The sequence below is a fragment of the Ranitomeya variabilis genome, chromosome 2 (genome assembly GCF_051348905.1).
Source record: "Ranitomeya variabilis isolate aRanVar5 chromosome 2, aRanVar5.hap1, whole genome shotgun sequence".
In the NCBI taxonomy this organism is placed as follows: Eukaryota; Metazoa; Chordata; class Amphibia; order Anura; family Dendrobatidae; genus Ranitomeya; species Ranitomeya variabilis.
The window spans coordinates 11,667,999-11,683,591 of record NC_135233.1 but is presented as its reverse complement, the minus strand read 5'-3'; the positions used below and the strand labels follow the sequence as shown (position 1 = coordinate 11,683,591).

General features: G+C 51.4%; 1 protein-coding gene across 4 annotated transcripts in view; it reads left to right on the top strand.

Moving 5' to 3' along the window:
- MDGA1 (MAM domain containing glycosylphosphatidylinositol anchor 1) overlaps positions 1-15,593 on the top strand; it is a 431,369-nt gene that overhangs the window by 402,501 nt on the left and 13,275 nt on the right. For all 4 annotated transcript variants that reach the window (XM_077282003.1, XM_077282005.1, XM_077282004.1 and 1 more), the window contains one exon: positions 13,553-13,683. In XM_077282003.1, the coding sequence (XP_077138118.1) occupies positions 13,553-13,683 (131 nt within the window). The remainder of the gene's footprint in view (positions 1-13,552; positions 13,684-15,593) is intronic.

Sequence of the window (15,593 nt, the reverse complement as noted above, 5' to 3'; positions counted from 1 at the left end):
GGGAAGCGGAGCAAGAGGAAGGGGAGCGGGGGAGGGGAGGGTAAGCGGGGGGAAGGGGAAGCAGAGTAAGGAGAACGAGGGTGGGAAGGGGAGCAGGGGAAGGGAGCTGGTGAAGGGAAGCGGGGGAAGGGGTTCAGAGGGAGGGGAGCGAGGGGAAGGGGAGCAGAGGAGCATGGGAAGAGGGAGAGGGCAGCAGGGGAAGGGGAGCGAGGAAGGGAAGCGAGCAGGGGAGCGGGGGGAGGCGAGCTGGATACAATGTATCCATCTGACCAGTGTTGGACTGGGGTGACAAGGGCCCACCAGTAACATCGACTTTGGGGGGCACACTTTTCACCTTTATACAAATATTTCACTACCCTTGTTCACAGATTTGCCTATGTCTCTATCTGATAATAAACTGGGCAGTTTGAATGATAAGATGCTGCTTTTTTCTGTACGGAGTGAATTATGCCAAGTACTGCCCATACAGTGGGGTTGGGGGCCCAGATCTGCACAGGGGCCCACCGGGGATTCCACTGTTCCCCTATGGTCCAGTCCGAGCCTGCATCTGACGACCCTACAGAAGCTATGTCTGTAGCACGTCTCTCTCCGGCCCTGGCAGTTTGTTACAATGTATCGGTGAAGTTGTCCAGTTCACTGGATACAATGTTACAAGCCGTCAGCAGTGGGAGCGTCACTGCCGAACTCATGTTCAGACTGCTCTCATTCACTAACAGCCAGCAGAGATACAGGGGCTTCTCGCAAAAATTAGAATATCATTAAAAAGTGAATCTCCTATATTCTATAGAGTCTTTACACACAGAGTGACCTATTTCATGTGTTTATTTCTGTTAATGTTGATGATTATGGCTTACAGCCAATGAAAACCCAAAAGTCATTATCAGTAAATTAGAATACTTTATAACACCAGCTTGAAAAATGATTGTAAAATCTGGAATGTTCCCTACTGAAATGTATGATCAGTAAATGCCCTCAGTACTTGGTCGCGGCTCCTTGTTCATCAATTCCTGCATCAATGCGGCGTGGCATGGAGGGATCAGCCTGTGGCGCTGCTGAGGGGTTATGGAAGCCCAGGTTGCTTTGATAGCAGCCTTCAGCTCATCTGCTTGTTGGGTCTGGTGTCTCTCATCTTCCTCTTGACAATACTCCATAGATTCTCCATGGGGTTAAGGTCAGGAGAGTTTGCTGCCAATCAAGCCCAGTGATACTGTTGTTTTTACATCAGGTATTGGTACTTTTGGCAGTGTGGACAGGGGCCAAGTCCTGCTGGTAAATGACATTTCCATCTCCAAAAAGCTTGTAGGCAGAGGGAAGCATGAAGTGCTCTACAATGTCCTGGTAGACGGCTGCGCTGACTTTGGCCTTGATAAAACTCAGTGGACCTACACCAGCAGATGACATGGCTCCCCAGACCATCACTGATTGTGGAGACTTCACACTAGACCTCCAGCAGCTTGGATTGTGGCCTCTCCACTCTTCCTCCAGACTCTGGGACCTTGGACCACTGACAACAGTCCAGTTTTTTTCCTCCTTGGCCTAGGTAAGACGCCTCTGGCGTTGTCTATTGGTCCTGAGTGGCCGGACACAAGGAATGTGACACTTGTAGTCCATGTCCTGGACACGTCTGTGTGTGGTGAAGCAATGACTCCAGCAGCAGTCCGCTCCTTGTGAATCTCCACCACATTACTGAATGGCCTTTTCTTAACAATCCTTTCCAGGCTGCGGTTATCCCGGTTGCTTGTGCACCTTTTTCTGCCACACTTTTTCCTTCCACTCCACTTTCCATTAATATTCTTGGATACAGCACTGTGTGAACAGCCGGCTTCTTTACCAATGACGTTTTGTGGCTTCCCCTCCTTGTGGAGTGTGTCAGTGACGCCTTCTGGACATCTGTCAGGTCAGCAGTCTTCCCCATGATTGTGGAGCTACTGAAACAGACTCTGGGACCTTTATAAACACTTAGGAGCCTGTGGAGGTGTTTTTTGTTAATTACCGTATTCTAATTTACTGAGATAATGACTTTTAGGTTTTCATAGGCTGTAAGCCATAATCATCAACATTAACAGAAATAAACACGTGAAATCGATCACTCTGTGTGTAATGACTCTATAGAATAGAGGAGATTCACTTCTTGGTTATATTCTCATTTTGTGTACGTCAGGGCTTAATGCTCAGAGTATATCAGTGTCTGCTGCTTGTACCGTCTTCAAGGGAAAGTTCTACACAAATATTTTCTTATTATGACTAGTAATGGCCAGAATCGGCATCACGACCCCAGGATGGTCAGTAAGCACCAAGCCACCGCTATCGAGAAGTCGCCCAGCTTTCCTAGACGCAAATATATTTAAAGGGGTTGTCCACCTTCTATATATCATTTCTGATGTTGCCCTCATTACATATCCCCTCCTGTAGCCCTCATTACATATCTCCTCCTGTAGCCCTCATTACATATCCCCTCCTGTAGCCCTCATTACATATCTCCTCCTGTAGCCCTCATTACATATCCCCTCCTGTAGCCCTCATTACATATCCCCTCCTGTAGCCCTCATTACATGTCCCCTCCTGTAGCCCTCATTACATATCCCCTCCTGTAGCCCTCATTACATCTCCTCCTGTAGCCCTCATTACATATCCCCTCCTGTAGCCCTCATTACATATCCCCTCCTGTAGCCCTCATTACATGTCCCCTCCTGTAGCCCTCATTACATATCCCCTCCTGTAGCCCTCATTGCATATCTCCTCCTGTAGCCCTCATTGCATATCTCCACCTGTAGCCCTCATTACATATCTCCTCCTGTAGCCCTCATTACATATCCCCTCCTGTTGCCCTCATTACATATCTCCTCCTGTAGCCCTCTTTACATATCTCCTCCTGTAGCCCTCATTACATATCTCCTCCTGTAGCCCTCATTACATATCACCTCCTGTAGCCCTCATTACATATCTCCTCCTGTAGCCCTCATTACATATCCCCTCCTGTAGCCCTCATTACATATCCCCTCCTGTAGCCCTCATTACATATCTCCTCCTGTAGCCCTCATTACATATCTCCTCCTGTAGCCCTCATTACATATCTCCTCCTGTAGCCCTCATTACATATCCCCTCCTGTAGCCCTCATTACATATCCCCTCCTGTAGCCCTCATTACATATCCCCTCCTGTAGCCCTCATTACATATCTCCTCCTGTAGCCCTCATTACATATCCCCTCCTGTAGCCCTCATTACATATCCCCTCCTGTAGCCCTCATTACATATCCCCTCCTGTAGCCCTCATTACATATCCCCTCCTGTAGCCCTCATTACATATCTCCTCCTGTAGCCCTCATTACATATCTCCTCCTGTAGCCCTCATTACATATCTCCTCCTGTTGCCCTCATTACATATCTCCTCCTGTAGCCCTCATTACATATCCCCTCCTGTAGCCCTCATTACATATCCCCTCCTGTAGCCCTCATTACATATCCCCTCCTGTAGCCCTCATTACATATCCCCTCCTGTAGCCCTCATTACATATCCCCTCCTGTAGCCCTCATTACATATCCCCTCCTGTAGCCCTCATTACATATCTCCTCCTGTAGCCCTCATTACATATCCCCTCCTGTAGCCCTCATTACATATCCCCTCCTGTAGCCCTCATTACATATCCCCTCCTGTAGCCCTCATTACATGTCCCCTCCTGTAGCCCTCATTACATATCCCCTCCTGTAGCCCTCATTACATATCTCCTCCTGTAGCCCTCATTACATATCCCCTCCTGTAGCCCTCATTACATATCCCCTCCTGTAGCCCTCATTACATATCCCCTCCTGTAGCCCTCATTACATATCCCCTCCTGTAGCCCTCATTACATATCTCCTCCTGTAGCCCTCATTACATATCCCCTCCTGTAGCCCTCATTACATATCTCCACCTGTTGCCCTCATTACATATCTCCACCTGTAGCCCTCATTACATATCCCCTCCTGTTGCCCTCATTACATATCTCCACCTGTAGCCCTCATTACATATCCCCTCCTGTAGCCCTCATTACATATCCCCTCCTGTAGCCCTCATTGCATGTCCCCTCCTGTAGCCCTCATTACATATCCCCTCCTGTAGCCCTCATTACATATCTCCTCCTGTAGCCCTCATTGCATATCTCCACCTGTAGCCCTCATTACATATCTCCTCCTGTAGCCCTCATTACATATCCCCTCCTGTTGCCCTCATTACATATCTCCTCCTGTAGCCCTCATTACATATCCCCTCCTGTAGCCCTCATTACATGTCCCCTCCTGTAGCCCTCATTACATATCCCCTCCTGTAGCCCTCATTACATATCTCCTCCCTCCTGTAGCCCTCATTACATATCCCCTCCTGTAGCCCTCATTACATATCCCCTCCTGTAGCCCTCATTACATATCCCCTCCTGTAGCCCTCATTACATATCCCCTCCTGTAGCCCTCATTACATATCTCCTCCTGTAGCCCTCATTACATGTCCCCTCCTGTAGCCCTCATTACATATCTCCTCCTGTAGCCCTCATTACATATCCCCTCCTGTAGCCCTCATTACATATCTCCACCTGTAGCCCTCATTACATATCTCCTCCTGTAGCCCTCATTACATATCTCCTCCTGTAGCCCTCATTACATATCTCCACCTGTAGCCCTCATTACATATCTCCTCCTGTAGCCCTCATTACATATCTCCTCCTGTAGCCCTCATTACATATCTCCTCCTGTAGCCCTCATTGCATATCTCCACCTGTAGCCCTCATTACATATCTCCTCCTGTAGCCCTCATTACATATCTCCTCCTGTAGCCCTCATTACATATCTCCTCCTGTAGCCCTCATTGCATATCTCCACCTGTAGCCCTCATTACATATCTCCTCCTGTAGCCCTCATTACATATCTCCTCCTGTAGCCCTCATTACATATCTCCTCCTGTAGCCCTCATTACATATCCCCTCCTGTAGCCCTCATTACATATCTCCACCTGTAGCCCTCATTACATATCTCCTCCTGTAGCCCTCATTACATATCTCCTCCTGTAGCCCTCATTACATATCTCCACCTGTAGCCCTCATTACATATCCCCTCCTGTAGCCCTCATTACATATCTCCTCCTGTAGCCCTCATTACATATCTCCTCCTGTAGCCCTCATTGCATATCTCCACCTGTAGCCCTCATTACATATCTCCTCCTGTAGCCCTCATTACATATCTCCTCCTGTAGCCCTCATTACATATCTCCACCTGTAGCCCTCATTACATATCCCCTCCTGTAGCCCTCATTACATATCCCCTCCTGTAGCCCTCATTACATATCCCCTCCTGTTGCCCTCATTACATATCCCCTCCTGTTGCCCTCATTACATATCTCCTCCTGTAGCCCTCATTACATATCCCCTCCTGTAGCCCTCATTACATATCCCCTCCTGTTGCCCTCATTACATATCTCCTCCTGTAGCCCTCATTACATATCCCCTCCTGTAGCCCTCATTACATATCCCCTCCTGTAGCCCTCATTACATATCCCCTCCTGTAGCCCTCATTACATATCTCCTCCTGTAGCCCTCATTACATATCTCCTCCTGTAGCCCTCATTACATATCTCCTCCTGTAGCCCTCATTACATATCTCCTCCTGTAGCCCTCATTACATATCCCCTCCTGTAGCCCTCATTACATATCCCCTCCTGTAGCCCTCATTACATATCCCCTCCTGTAGCCGCGCTGCTGTCCTGTGCATTGCTGGCTGCAGTGTGAGCTATCTGAGGATCTGTCAGTGAGCTCGGTCTGCCAGGAGAGGCTGTAAGGCCTCATTCACATCAGTATGCACACTACTCCGCTCTTAGGCCGGCGTCACACTGGCGAGTTTTACGGACATAAGAGCGCAGAAACTACGTCCGTAAAACTCGCATTAAATACGGCACAATTATTCTCAATGGGGCTGCTCCTATCAGCCGTATATAACGCATCCGTAATATACGCCTTTCTACGGCTGTACAAAATCGCAGCATGCTGCGTTTGTCAGCGTATTGCGCAAAAAAAATCGCCAATGAAAGTCTATGGGGGCGAGAAAAATACGGATTCCACACGGACCAGCAGTGTGACTTGCGAGAAATACGCAGCGGAGTTAGTGAAAAGTCGGTAATTCAATTGCCGGCTTTTCATTTCTCCTGCACAAACCCGACAGGATATGAGACATGATTACATACAGTAAACCATCTCATATCCCCTTTTTTTGCATATTCCACACTACTAATGTTAGTAGTGTGTATGTGCAAAATTGCAGCGCTGTAGCTGCTGAAATAAAGGGTTAAATGGCGGAAAAAATTGGCGTGGGCTCCCGCGCAATTTTCTCCGCCAGAATGGTAAAGCCAGTGACTGAGGGCAGATATTAATAGCCAGGAGAGGGTCCATGGTTATTGGCCCCCCCGTGGCTAAAAACATCTGCCCCCAGCCACCCCAGAAAAGGCACATCTGGAAGATGCGCCTATTCTGGCACTTGGCCACTCTCTTCCCACTCCCTGTAGCGGTGGGATATGGGGTAATGAAGGGTTAATGTCACCTTGCTACTGTAAGGTGACATTAAGCCAGATTAATAATGGAGAGGCGTCAATTATGACACCTATCCATTATTAATCCAATTGTATGAAAGGGTTAAAAAACACACACATTATTAAAAAGTATTTTAATGAAATAAACACACAGGTTGTTTTAATATTATTATTAGCACGAGCACACAGCTGCATTAGCAGAGCTCCTGCCTGTAATATTAGTTAACCCCTTCAGATGGATTACCTCGTTGGACGTGATCTGACATCAGAAGGTATGTATCTTGTGTGTTTATTGTTTTGCCAAGCGAGGGCCTGGAAATGGATTGAGAGAGCAATAAATTATTACAACAACCGCTGTGTTTATTTCATTAAAATACTTTGTAATCATGTGTGTGTGTGTTTTTTAACCATTTCATACAATTGGATTAATAATGGATAGGTGTCATAATTGACGCCTCTCCATTATTAATCTGGCGTAATGTCACCTTACAATAGCAAGGTGGCATTAACCCTTCATTACCCCATATCCCACCGCTACAGGGAGTGGGAAGAGAGTGGCCAAGTGCCAGAATAGGCGCATCTTCCAGATGTGCCTTTTCTGGGGTGGCTGGGGGCAGATGTTTGTAGCCAGGGGGGGCCAATAACCATGGACCCTCTCCTGGCTATTAATATCTGCCCTCAGTCACTGGCTTTACCACTCTGGCGGAGAAATTTGCGCGGGAGCCCACGCCAATTTTTTCCGCCATTTAACCCTTTATTTTAGCAGCTACAGCGCTGAAATTTTGCACATACACACTACTAACATTAGTAATGTGGAATATGCAAAAAAAAAAGGATATGAGATGGTTTACTGTATGTAATCATGTCTCATATCCTGTCGGGTTTGTGAAGGAGAAATGCAAAGCCGGCAATTGAATTACCGGCTGTTCACAGATATCGCGCTGAATGAAATCTAAATACAGAATATATATATGTGTCTCAATGACACATATATATATATATATATATATATATATATATATATATATATATACTGTATATATGTTTTAATGAACATTTGAGCACATAAATCCATTAGATGTCGGTTTTGCAAGCCTGCGCGAAAATCTCGCAGTATGGATGCCATACGGATTACATACGGAGGATGCCATGCGCAAAATACGCTGACACACCCTGACTACGGATCACTATTTTGGGAACATTTCTCCGTATTACGGCCGTATAATACGTGGCGTATTGTCTTACGCCAAGTGTGACGCCGGCCTTACACTGATCAAATACTGACGTGTGATTGAGGCCTAATTGTTTTATGACTTTTTCTCCTGCATTCAGCTGATTTAGGGCCACAAAGGTTAAAGAGACGGAAACATCTGCCCAAAAGCCGAACTGCGACCATTTATGAAACCTGATTGCAAAGATGATTGTTATCCCAAAATACATGAATGTAGGCAAAACAATAATGTCCCCACAAGGTGGACACTCCCTTTAACAAGGGGTGAATGGCGCTACATCCCGGACCAGGGATGATTCTTGGGGGTTGTTGGGTCGGCGGAGAGCGCAGGTGGAGCAGACCTGTAGATTCTCGTCTCTGCAGTGAAGGGGTTACACTGAATTCTGCTCTCTGGAGCTGCGCTCTCTGGGCCCCTGGGACCCTTGGAAGTGTTACCTCTCTGAGATGAAATGCTTGTAGCTGCCGGCCCCCCGGACACAGAAACAGCGAAGGAGCCAGGAAAGGATTCCCGGGGGGCGCGGATGACACGGCCACGAAAACCATCAGTGACAATAGAGACGTCAGCGGCACGGCTCCGCCGAGAATCCAGCCTCATCCGATGGCGAGACCGCAACCCCGGGCGAGACCGCAACCCCGAGCGAGACCGCAACCCCGGGCGAGACCGCAACCCCGAGCGAGACCGCAACCCCGGGCGAGACCGCAACCCCGGGCGAGACCGCAACCCCGAGCGAGACCGCAACCCCGGGCGAGACCGCAACCCCGAGCGAGACCGCAACCCCGGGCGAGACCGCAACCCCGGGCGAGACCGCAACCCCGAGCGAGACCGCAACCCAGGGTGAGACCGCAACCCCAGGCGAGACCGCAACCCAGGGCGAGACCGCAACCCAGGGCGAGACCGCAACCCCGAGCGAGACCGCAACCCAGGGTGAGACCACAACCCCAGGCGAGACCGCAACCCAGGGCGAGACCGCAACCCAGGGCGAGACCGCAACCCCGAGCGAGACCGCAACCCAGGGTGAGACCGCAACCCTGGGCGAGACCGCAACCCAGGGCGAGACCGCAACCCCGGGCGAGACCGCAACCCCGAGCGAGACTGCAACCCCGGGCGAGACCGCAACCCCAGGCGAGACCGCAACCCCGAGCGAGACCGCAACCCAGGGTGAGACCGCAACCCCAGGCGAGACCGCAACCCAGGGCGAGACCGCAACCCAGGGCGAGACCGCAACCCCGAGCGAGACCGCAACCCAGGGTGAGACCGCAACCCCGGGCGAGACCGCAACCCAGGGCGAGACCGCAACCCCGGGCGAGACCGCAACCCCGAGCGAGACTGCAACCCCGGGCGAGACCGCAACCCCAGGCGAGACCGCAACCCCGAGCGAGACCGCAACCCAGGGCGAGACCGCAACCCAGGGCGAGACCGCAACCCCGGGCGAGACCGCAACCCCGGGCGAGACCGCAACCCCGAGCGAGACCGCAACCCCGGGCGAGACCGCAACCCCGGGCGAGACCGCAACCCAGGGCGAGACCGCAACCCCGAGCGAGACCGCAACCCAGGGTGAGACCGCAAACCCGGGCGAGACCGCAACCCAGGGCGAGACCGCAACCCCGGGCGAAACCGCAACCCCGGGCGAGACCGCAACCCCGGGCGAAACCGCAACCCTGGGCGAAACCGCAACCCCGGGCGAAACCGCAACCCCGAGCGAGACCGCAACCCCGGGCGAGACCGCAACCCCGGGCGAGACCGCAACCCCGAGCGAGACCGCAACCCCGGGCGAAACTGCACCCTATAGGGGCATATATATGCACAGGTGCAGGTGACCTCGGTGCCGCACTGTATAGGTGGCTGACTTTGCACAGGTGCAGGTGATCTCGGTGCCGCACTGTATAGGTGGCTGTCTGTGCACAGGTGCAGGTGACCTCAGTGCCGCACTGTATAGGTGGCTGACTTTGCACAGGTGCAGGTGACCTCGGTGCCGCACTGTATAGGTGGCTGACTTTGCACAGGTGCAGGTGACCTCGGTGCCGCACTGTATAGGTGGCTGTCTGTACACAAGTGCAGGTGACCTCGGTGCCGCACTGTATAGGTGGCTGACTTTGCACAGGTGCAGGTGACCTCGGTGCTGCACTGTATAGGTGGCTCTCTGTGCACAGGTGCAGGTGACCTCGGTCCCGCACTGTATAGGTGGCTGTCTGTGCACAGGTGCAGGTGACCTCGGTGCCGCACTGTATAGGTGGCTGTCTGCACAGGTGCAGGTGACCTCGGTGCCGCACTGTATAGGTGGCTGTCTGTGCACAGGTGCAGGTGACCTCGGTGCCACACTGTATAGGTGGCTGACTGTGCACAGGTGCAGGTGACCTCGGTGCCGCACTGTATAGGTGGCTGTCTGTGCACAGGTGCAGGTGACCTCGGTGCCACACTGTATAGGTGGCTGACTGTGCACAGGTGCAGGTGACCTCGGTGCCACACTGTATAGGTGGCTGTCTGTGCACAGGTGCAGGTGACCTCGGTGCTGCACTGTATAGGTGGCTGTCTGTGCACAGGTGCAGGTGACCTCGGTGCCGCACTGTATAGGTGGCTGTCTGTGCACAGGTGCAGGTGACCTCGGTGCCGCACTGTATAGGTGGCTGACTGTGCACAGGTGCAGGTGACCTCGGTGCTGCACTGTATAGGTGGCTGACTGTGCACAGGTGCAGGTGACCTCGGTGCTGCACTGTATAGGTGGCTGTCTGTGCACAGGTGCAGGTGACCCCGGTGCCGTACTGTATAGGTGGCTGTCTGTGCACAGGTGCAGGTGACCTCAGTGCTGCACTGTATAGGTGGCTGACTGTGCACAGGTGCAGGTGACCTCGGTGCTGCACTGTATAGGTGGCTGTCTGTGCACAGGTGTAGGTGACCTCGGTGCCGCACTGTATAGGCGGCTGTCTGTGCACAGGTGTAGGTGACCTCGGTGCCGCACTGTATAGGTGGCTGACTGTGCACAGGTGCAGGTGACCTCGGTGCCGCACTGTATAGGTGGCTGACTGTGCACAGGTGCAGGTGACCTCGGTGCCGCACTATATAGGTGGCTGTCTGTGCACAGGTGCAGGTGACCCCGGTGCCGTACTGTATAGGTGGCTGACTGTGCACAGGTGCAGGTGACCTCGGTGCCGCACTGTATAGGTGGCTGACTGTGCACAGGTGCAGGTGACCTCGGTGCCGCACTATATAGGTGGCTGTCTGTGCACAGGTGCAGGTGACCTCGGTGCCGCACTGTATAGGTGGCTGACTGTGCACAGGTGCAGGTGACCTCGGTGCCGCACTATATAGGTGGCTGTCTGTGCACAGGTGCAGGTGACCTCGGTGCCGCACTGTATAGGTGGCTGACTGTGCACAGGTGCAGGTGACCTCGGTGCCGCACTATATAGGTGGCTGTCTGTGCACAGGTGCAGGTGACCCCGGTGCCGTACTGTATAGGTGGCTGTCTGTGCACAGGTGCAGGTGACCTCGGTGCCGCACTATATAGGTGGCTGTCTGTGCACAGGTGCAGGTGACCTCGGTGCCACACTGTATAGGTGGCTGACTGTGCACAGGTGCAGGTGACCTCGGTGCCACACTGTATAGGTGGCTGTCTGTGCACAGGTGCAGGTGACCTCGGTGCCGCACTGTATAGGTGGCTGTCTGTGCACAGGTGCAGGTGACCTCGGTGCCACACTGTATAGGTGGCTGACTGTGCACAGGTGCAGGTGACCTCGGTGCCGCACTGTATAGGTGGCTGTCTGTGCACAGGTGCAGGTGACCTCGGTGCCGCACTGTATAGGTGGCTGTCTGTGCACAGGTGCAGGTGACCTCGGTGCCGCACTGTATAGGTGGCTGTCTGTGCACAGGTGCAGGTGACCTCGGTGCCGCACTGTATAGGTGGCTGTCTGTGCACAGGTGCCGGTGACCTCGGTGCCGCACGCTCCACTGCTCATTCCCCATGCTGGTGTTTCCTGCGCCCGGGGTGATTCACTGTTTGGCTGTTGAGCTTTGAGCTGAACATTAATCTCAGACACTAAATAATGCAGGAGCACGGCGCCGACATTTCGGGTCTCGTATTTAGAGAGATTCATTTTTTTCTCCCTGAAATGATGGAGAAAATGAAGACGTGAAGTTCAGGCTCCGCCGCGGCCCGGAGACGTCTGAGATCACAATGGGCGCGAGCAGAAGACGTATCGCAGGCTGTAACACCGAGCGCACGGACAGAGCTCCGGCCACATAACGCTCCGCACATCCGCTCAGGGATCCGCTCAGGGATGTGACCAGGGATCTGCTGAGAAATCTGCTCAGGGGTCCACTCAGGGATCTGCTCCGGGATCCGCTCAGGGATCTGCTCCGGGATCCGCTCAGGGATCTGCTCCGGGATCCGCTCAGGGATCTGCTCCGGGATCCGCTCAGGGCGGGGATCTGCTCAGGGATCTGCTCCAGGCTCCACACGTCTGCTTAGGGCTCCACTCAGGGATGTGAACAGGGATCTGCTCATGGATCCAATCGGGGATCTGCTCAGGGATCTGCTCCAGGCTCCGCTCAGGGATCAGGGTGACGGTCACCTAAGCTGCAGTTTGTGCTTCAGAGCGGATTTCTCTACTGGAGCTTCCTAGTTTGGAGCCGGGCGCGGAGCAGAGGATTCAGCTCGTCAGTTATTAATCTCGTGATGTCATAAATATGATGGAAGAGAGAACAATTAGCCGGGTAGAAAGGAAAAATGAGCAACTGTGAGTGCCCAGCGCTGTATAATATGGTGACTGCAGTATGGTAAGAGGATGATCACTTTGATACAACGGGTTCTTGAAGGACTCGTTCACACTGGCGAATAACACGGCCGAGTCTAAGGGGTATCGGGCAGCACTCAGCCCGGGGTCATCCTATGGGGCAGCGCAGATCTGACATGATTTTCTCGTCACGATTTGGCAGCATGATGCGAGCGCATCTGATAATCAGATCGCACTTATCCATCCAAGTCTATGGGAGCGTGTGAATCCTAGGACTGCACTCAGATGTCATCCAAGTGCAGTGTGATTACTGCTGATGGAGGAGATGGAGAAATCACTTTGTCCATCTCCTCCGCACCTCACCTGCTCCTCACATAAGGACATTACACCCGGGCAGAGAGTTCTCAGGCTTTCATCTCCCAGTTCTAGGTCTCACGCTGCGGAAACCATGAGCAATCAGCAGAATCTGAATATCTGCAGCTGCCGGGTCTCGGGGCTCAACATCAGTGAGTGGTAATAAAGGAGGGCACATGAGAATCTGCTGCCGAGTAATGAGCTGCCGAGTAATGAGCTGCCGGGAGATGAGCTGCTGAGTAATGAGCTGCCGAGTAATGAGCTGCCGGGAGATGAGCTGCCGAGTAATGAGCTGCCGAGTAATGAGCTGCCCAGGCCACGCTACACTCACTGCAGATCTCTGAGGAGCCAGAGAAACATTTAGTCTTTCTCCAGCTTTATGGTTGAAAAATTATTATTCCAAGAACCAGCAGGAAAGGGAAACCCGGAGCGCACACTGCAAAGAGAGAGAGAGAATAGATAATAGATATATAATACATAAATAATTGATAGATAATTGATAGATAGATAATTGATAGATAGATAGATAATACATAAATAATTGATAGATAGATAATAGATAGATGATATATAGATAGATAGATAATAGATAGATAATTGATAGATAATAGATAGCTATAGATGTAGGTGATTGTTTCGCCTTTTGTCCGCTGTTCTTCACTTTTTATAGATTTCTTTGTTTCCTTTGCAGGTAACCTGACAGTTTTCTTGCGCCTCAAAAATATTGGCACCCAGGATATTCCTGTCTGGTCCAAGAAAGGCAACCAAGGGCACAAGTGGCAGCTAGAGAACCTGCAGGTGAACCCCACCGCGCCCTTCCAGGTAAGAACATTGTGGAGTCACATGACCCGTAGACGATTGTTACAGAAGCTGAGGAGGGTCCGATACAAAACCCGAGTGATCAACGCAGACAGAAGAAACAGGGAGAACACAACGGCCGGGCAACAATGCACAATGTATACTGCTCCATCCTGACAATTATAGCTTATTCACAGCACAATAAGAACGACACAGAATATAGCTGCAGTCCCATGTAACACCACAGATAACACAGTGATAACTCTCTGAGTACAGATAATGTAGTAGATGTCACCTGCAGTCCTATGTAACACCACAGATAAAACAGTGATAACTCTCTGAGTACAGATAATGTAGCAGAGGTCACCTGCAGTCCTATGTAACACCACAGATAACACAGTGATAACTCTCTGAGTACAGATAATGTAGATGTCACCTGCAGTCCTATGTAACACCACAGATAACACAGTGATCACTCTCTGAGTACAGATAATGTAGTAGATGTCACCTGCAGTCCTATGTAACACCACAGATAACACAGTGATAACTCTTCGTACAGACAATGTAGTAGGTGTCACCTGCACCTATGTAACACAGTGATAATTCTGAGTGCAGATTATATAGTAGATGTCACCCGCAGTCCTATGTAACACACAGATATCAGTGCTATCTCCGTGTACAGATGCCCTGCGCGTGCGCACTTGGCTTGACGCTTTGATCCACTGCTAGGACCTGTCGGGCGCAGTGCGCATGCGCCGATAGCGCCGTTCTCATTGGCCGCCGATTACCATGTGACTACGGCCATGGGTTATTTGAAGGTCCTTCCATGCAGCAAATTTATCCCCCTGAGGAAGTGGTCCTGTGCGGCCACGAAACGCGCGTTGGGGCGCTTTTTTTCTCCCCACCAGTCTCCCCACCCGGTCTGTACTCTTGGTAAGTGCTAATACCTGTTTTATCTGAGTCTCATCCTAGTACTAATGGGGTTTTCATTACTGGGTCCCCACTTGGGTGGTTTAACCTGGTTGCATGGGTGCTATTATGCACCTATTGTGTTCTTCCCCGTCTGCTTTACCCCCAATATAGGGGACTAATAGAGTTACTTACCAATTTGTCATAGAACCGCCATGTCATCTGGGGAGTGTGGTGTATAGGGGTTTATATCAGCACATTTAGGCATTCACCCTGTGTTTTTAGCCATTTACTATTAAAACTTGCAATATGTATATTTATCTATAATCTAAATTAAAGTTTTTGTACAAATCAATGCTCGTGTTCTTTCTCCTTGTGAATATGTTCTAATAGAGCTGATTTGGTGAGTCGTGGGTCTTACAGGGCGTGCTTTGTCCGCCAGACCCCGGTTGTACTCACACAATGTATGTGGGATCTCTGTTTCCTCCGTGTACAGATGATGTAGCAGATTCCTCCTCGTCCGCGGCTCAGCTCTGCTACATCTGTTGCTTTCTGGACTGTTCTCCGTTGTGTGGCGACCTCTTCTTCCTCATCCTCTCCTCTTCCTCTTCCTCTCCTGTTCCTCTCCCTCTTCCTCTCCTGTTCCTCTCCCTCTTCCTGTCCTGTTCCTCTCCCTCTTCTTCTCCCTCTTCCTCTCCTGTTCCTCTCCCTCTTCCTCTTCTTCTCCCTCTTCCTCTCCTGTTCCTCTCCCTCTTCCTCTTCTTCTCCCTCTTCCTCTCCTGTTCCTCTCCCTCTTCCCCTCCTGTTCCTCTCCTCTCCTGTTCCTCTCCCTCTTCCTCTCCCTCTTCCTCTCCTGTTCCTCTCCCTCTTCCTCTCCCTCTTCTGTTCCTCTTCCTCTCCTGTTCCTCTTCCTCTCCTGTTCCTCTCCCTCTTCCTCTTCCCCTCCTCTCCCTCTTCCTCTCCCTCTTCTGTTCCTCTTCCTCTCCCTCTTCCTATCTTATTCCTCTCCTACTTCCTCTCCTGTT